We start from the raw sequence: 6,215 nt of genomic DNA on the forward strand, positions 1-6,215 counted from the left end.
TGTAGCGCTGACACAATGAGGGTGCGCTGCTGCCTGACACGCCCATGCCCACAAAGCACCCAAAATCCAGCTGATATTAAACAACATGGAAATAAACAAAGAAAAAAATGTTTAATGTAATGTAAAACAAAGGCTGGCGTAATGTTTGCTTACTTTTCTGTCAGTTACTTCTTCCCCGACAGCCTCCACCACCCCGGAGCACTCCATCCCCGGGGTGACCGGCGGGGATGGCAGCCGGTCGTACAGACCCTGTCTGGCCATCAGGTCGGCGAAGTTGAGCCCGCAGACCTTGACCCGGACCTGCACCTCTCCAGCTTTGAGTGCAGGTTTCCCCTTCTTCACCTGCAGCTTGACTTTATCATACCCTCCGTAGCCGGTGAGAACCAGAGCGCGGTAGGTGAAGGTCTCCTCTTCGGGGGCCTTCTCGGGGGCCGCCGCCGGGGTGGCCCCAGCCTCCGCGGACTCCGTCTTTGGAGGCTCGGCTTTAGGCTCCTCTGCGGGCTTGGTCTCCTGCTTCTGGTCCACGGCGTTTTGCTGCTGGGCAGGTGCGTCCTCTCCAGACATTGTTGTGCAGATACAGTGGAGATTCAGGGGAGAAAAAAGAACTTCAAAGATTTTTGGTTTTCACTTTTATTAGTGATTTTTTTGCAGCCGTGGACGGTTTTATCCGGGTGGGCTGATTTGCAGGAATATAAAGAAAGTCTGAGGTTCTTCTTCAGCAGTCTTGCATGGAGACACTAACCCCGAGAAAGTGGGTTGATCAGTGGCTGTCAGCGCCGCGCTCTGACTGAGAGTGTGAGTGGGGCGAGACGGAGGCAGACTGGAAAACACGGAGAAATTCAGGGATTGGTTTATGTGGCTGTCTGGGTTTGGCTGCTCGGATGGAGTAATAAATTAAGTCCAAAAGCAGAGAGATCAGCCGGAAATATTGACTTTAGGAAGCAAAGGGAGGTTTATTAAAGTCCAAGGTTTGGAGCTTACTGTTAAACCAGTCTAACTCTAGATTTACCATCTTCTCATTGTTAATGTCTTTATTTGTTTGACCATTTTGTTTTTTGTTATCATAAAATCTATATTCAAAACACCAATCCTCCATATCCAAATCTCTACTTTTTCAAATGTCTTAAAAAAGTAATGATACTTATGGAAATGATCCATCTTTACCATAAAAAAATAAAACAACTACATGACAGATTAAGGCTTAGTTATATTTCAAAAGAAAGGAAAAATTCTTTAAAGGTTTTAATTAATGTAAAGCAAAGGTGTTTCTTTACGAGCTTACCTAATATTAACCTCCATCCACTGACCAACTCTCCCTGCTCTGATGAAGAGAAGAATCCCAACAGCATAATGCTGCCATCACTGTGTGTAACCATTGTTAATCTGTGTCTAGTGATGAGTAGTACAGTAATTGGCTAAAACATTTATTTAATCAGAGCATCTTTCAAAAGACTTTTTAAAGGGAATTGTATTACTTATTTATTTCTTTGAACTGTGGAACTCGGCAGCTCATTCAGCATCACCATGGCTCTCTTTGCATTTTCCCTGGTTTATGCAATCCTGTTCCATCCTGTCCTTTCCAGCCGACAGCCATGACTGTGCAGAGAAGTAAACTGCAAAAACACATAAAAAATTAAATTAAGTGTATTAACCCTTAATTTGAGTAGGTGAATAAGATGATTTGCAAATGGAATGATTATTTTTACCAGTAAAATAAGATCATTAGATATTATGCACTCGAAATAAGAAAATAATTTTGTTTTTCTTATTGTAAGTGTAAGTGTCTCACTTATACGGAAGAGGATTAGGGCCAGTGGGGGGAAAAAAAAGTTAACTGATTTTTAAATTTTATCTCAGTTTAGTATGGGAAAAAAGTCAGAATTCTGACTTTTTTCCCATGTTATACTGAAATAAAATTTAAAAATCAGTTAAATCATATTTTTTTTAGTGGACCTAATCCTCTTCTGTACACTTACCTCCTCAATTCAAGACAAAATGCACTTCATTTAGGCAAAAATGACTTATTTAGATCTATTTTTGCAGTGAAGTTAAGCCATACTCCTTCCATTCTCAGAGGAGGAGCTGAGAAAAACTTAGTGAAATGTTTAAAGTTTGGAAAATTGTTTTAGAAAATAACTTTAACCTTCTCATAATGTTTCCTCTTGACCTGTCTGCTGTGATTTAGGGTCTTCATGATGCTATTTGCTCTTAAAGAGATCTCCAAGGTTCTCATAGAACAGTTGGATTTATACTGGGATTCATTTACTCTCAGATTGACTATTCACTATTTGAACGACTTCTGTCAGGTGAAAGCCAGGATTTTATTTAAGTTCATCAGAGTGAAGGGGGCTGAATGGAAACTTATGCAACTTTTTTTTCCCAATGCTTAATTTAAAAATCAATCCAATGTTGCTTCAGAAATATATTCAATAAATACAACTTTGTTGCTAAGGTGTGATAAAACAAACAAACAAACAAACAAACAAACAAACAAACAAACCAAAAAAATGAAGTTTTGAATATATTGAAGTACTGTGTGCATCTATGTAAACACTTCTTGCTTTTTCTTCCTCATTTCTATGGTTGTACTTAAAGGACCTCTTCAATACTGTTCATATTTATTCTTTGTTTGTTATATTTGAAACATTGCATAGACTGTAAGAAGATTTGGTAGCATACAACATATTTAATTGTTTGTTTAAACTGAACACATTAACTTGGAAGAGACCTTAAATGCTTCAATCTATATTAAAATCTTTCAAAAAGCTCTGAATTAGAAGCTTTATGTCTTTGAGAAAGTTTTTTTCTTTGCATATTTGTTTATTTTTTTATCCTAAATGTAAATTTTTCTCTGAAAATGATACTTCTCTGAAAAGTCTTTTGAAGGTTTGTTTTGAAAATGATAAACAAATTTAAAGACAAAAGATATATCTCTATCCAGATATTGCTTACATTTTTTCCCCTTTTAGTCTCCCTGCCAAATTTTTGTTTTAAAACGTGTCCCAGCTCTTTCAGATGTAATAATTCACAAGCTACCCTGACAGAGTAAAGGGATTTAAATTTATTGCCACTTGCACTTGCATTCTGTTTACTGCAGCGTGTTTTGCACGGAGGTTTGTGAAACAACCAGGAATGGAAGGAAATGATTGTTTATGCTGCCTATTCTACAGTAGGATTTGCAGGAACTTTGGGTCTGTGTAAGGCTCATTGTTGCAACTTCCCTGCACCGGCAGGTCAGAAAAATATGAGTTTGTGTTAAGGTCAGGCCAGTTTCTTGGCAAAATAATATTATCTTCTGTGTATTACTTGGCCAGGAGCAAGGGGGGAATCCAGAGCTCGAATGATCTCTGAGACTAGTTAGTACAGTCAGCAGACATCTGTAGTTTTAAAGGTCAGCATCTGTGCACGATACCTTTACACACACACACACACACACATATATATATATATATATATATATATATATATATCCTTCAGTTAACTGTATAAAAGACTTGCCCAGTGTCCATCAGAGAGACTGACCACAGCAGGAGTGAAAAGACACCTTGTGGGTCCAGAGTGCCACTCAGCACTAAGTCAGCAGTGTCTAAATCAATATGCCACAGGGGCTTAATGATGTATAATGCAGGAGTTATAGATCTAATGCTTTGACACATGCTAAATGTTACATACCACAATGTTTGTTCTGCCGGTAACCATGGTGAAACTGCTCCATAGATATGTACAGTACCTTACAAGACCTGAGTTAAGCTATTTATTTCTTTGCGTTCTGCAAAGGAGCCAGACTCTAATCTTTCAAAGTGGTCTTGATCAATAGTTCATTACTCTTTCTAAACAATCTTTTAAAGTTTTTGATGCCCTTTGTGGAGCATATTCCAGAAGCTGGAGTAATAAGAATAGGATGTAGAAACAGATATATGGATAGGGTATGTAGTCTGAAGACGTCATGTTGAAGAAGTTTTCAGAATGCATAATGTTGCTTCATTTGATAATCAGCCTGGATAAAGTTCTTTGTTATGTGGCAGGCAGAAAGACTGAGTCTGCAAGGAGCCTCTGAGGATGTGTTTATTGAGCCGCAAACACTCCCACATTGCAGTGCCATTAAAATGTGCAAATATAAATATTTAAAAGAGGTATATGAAGAAAATATTTAATTAAAATCTCCAACATGGATGCCTGCATGGGTTATTACTAGATTTTACAATGAAAGTATCTAATAATCACTCAACGTGTCATAATGTTTTAATGTCCCTATGAATATGGTCAACATTTTTCCATACTAAATTATAAAATATGATTTTAATCAATCCATTTTATCTCCTCTTCTTATATGTTTTTTTTATAAATCTGGGTAAAACTTTTCTGAATTGCACCATTATTCAAAACTTCTTAAAATGATTCAGAAAAATTGCAGCATTCAGAAACAATAAAATACAACATAAAAATAAAAAATAAAAAGTTAGACATGACAATATACAGACAGATATAAGAATCAATGGCAAAATTTTCCAAAATAGATGCTTCAGGAATAAACTATCTTCCCTCTTCTTCCTTACAGGGATGCAAGGAAGCTGCTGTCCGACCATCACAGAGCAACGCAGCTAACAATATATGTGCCTCTGTGTTCAGATTTGGCTGTTGTCCAGTTCTAAACACAACATCTATTAAAGGTTCTCCAGTTAAACCCAAGTAAAATTCAGCTGTTAACATATCTTTTCCTTCCAAAGAGTCTAAAGATAGAAACATACAGAAGATCCTTCCTGCCCACGGCTATCAACACTACAACAACTGTTTAAAAAAAAACATATTTTTGAATTGTTAATTGAATTGAATTCCTTCCAAGAGTCATTAAATATGCCATGGGAGGCAGTGAAAAGAGTTGTAATCAAGAGGAGCAGGAAATATTTCACAACAGTGACAAAGAACTGAACATCCCTCCATTACTGGGAAGATTAAATGATAAAAATGGTCAGTTAGCGAGCTGCAGGACACCTGCAGTGTTCTACATGCAGCATCAGTTTATGTCATATGTCTTGGTTGCAGGGTAGTGTGGCAAAGCAGGAGCCTTTCTTATGAAGTTGAATAGAAAAAGAACTGGTTTGATTTTGCAAGAAAAAAATGTAACATTTAAAAACACAAGGGAAAAGAGTTAGGATCTGATGAAGTCAAAGCACAACCACAAGCATGAGATGCTCTCCCAAATATTTAACCATTGTTGCTCACCAATGCCTGGAATGTTTGTAATGGTAATAGCATACATTTCATCTTTCATACATTCCAAAACACACGACCCAATTTAAGCTTCAAAGAGCCTTTACTACACTTTTAAAATTTGATTACAGGTCAGATAAGGCTGTGTGCTGGCATGCCGCTACAATAAATGCCTCTGTCATGTACCTGAGTAAAGAAGCCCACACACATACACACCCACCCAGTTCAAAACCTACAAAGGTGGCGTCATTCGGCTTTGCTTGGTCAATGTTGGTTTATATGGGCAAACAAATCCTTTGTGTCTTTTATTTCTCTATAGATATTACATATTTAAAGGTTGGTCATCAAAAGTCAGCCTTTTTCCCTCACATCAGAACTCATAAAAAAAATGGTGTCAGTGAATTGCGTTTTGTTTATGCCAGCATTATTCTATCAAAATATTTAAGATGAAATCCAAATTTTTAAATTGACTGAAGTTCCAAAAAGGTTCCATTGTTTAACATGGGAGTTTTTTCCCCTTTTGAAAAAAAACAACCTTAGATTAAAGGATTTAAGTTTCCTATTTTAGAAGGAAACTTTTCCTAGAACAGCTAAAAGTGAATTTATTTTATGGCTTCTTAGATATTGTGTAAAGCAGCACGAAAAGTACAGGGGTTTAATGTTTATAAATACTAATTTCACGTCATGTGCGCCATCCAATGCAGATCATTAACGCCATCCACATCTACTGAAAACTAGTGTAATTGGATGAGTCATATAACTCAAACACTCATTGGTTAGCTAAAGGAAATCATCAGCAGCAAGCAGGTGTTCTTCAAACTGTAAACGTGAATTGTCTATGCCAATGTAGGATTCAGAAAAAGATGTTGAAATGTCTGAAAGGTCGGAGAGAGTGTCCACAAGAGCGTATCAGGAGATGGAGACGGAGACAAACAAGACCTCCCTCATCCTTGGCCCTATCTCAAAGAATTTTTCAAAATAGTTGTAAAATTAATTCATATAGT

General features: G+C 37.2%; 1 protein-coding gene across 1 annotated transcript in view; it reads right to left on the reverse strand.

Annotated features, from left to right (window-relative positions):
* LOC107084797 (synaptic vesicle membrane protein VAT-1 homolog) overlaps positions 1-777 on the reverse strand; it is a 40,301-nt gene extending 39,524 nt beyond the window's left edge. Inside the window, exon 1 of the mRNA XM_015374805.1 lies at positions 154-777. Within this exon, the coding sequence (XP_015230291.1) occupies positions 154-564 (411 nt within the window). The 5' untranslated portion in view covers positions 565-777. The remainder of the gene's footprint in view (positions 1-153) is intronic.
* Positions 778-6,215: the final 5,438 nt, after the last annotated feature.

Source organism: Cyprinodon variegatus, unplaced genomic scaffold, assembly GCF_000732505.1.
Source record: "Cyprinodon variegatus isolate N-32 unplaced genomic scaffold, C_variegatus-1.0 Scaffold109, whole genome shotgun sequence".
Taxonomy (NCBI): Eukaryota; Metazoa; Chordata; class Actinopteri; order Cyprinodontiformes; family Cyprinodontidae; genus Cyprinodon; species Cyprinodon variegatus.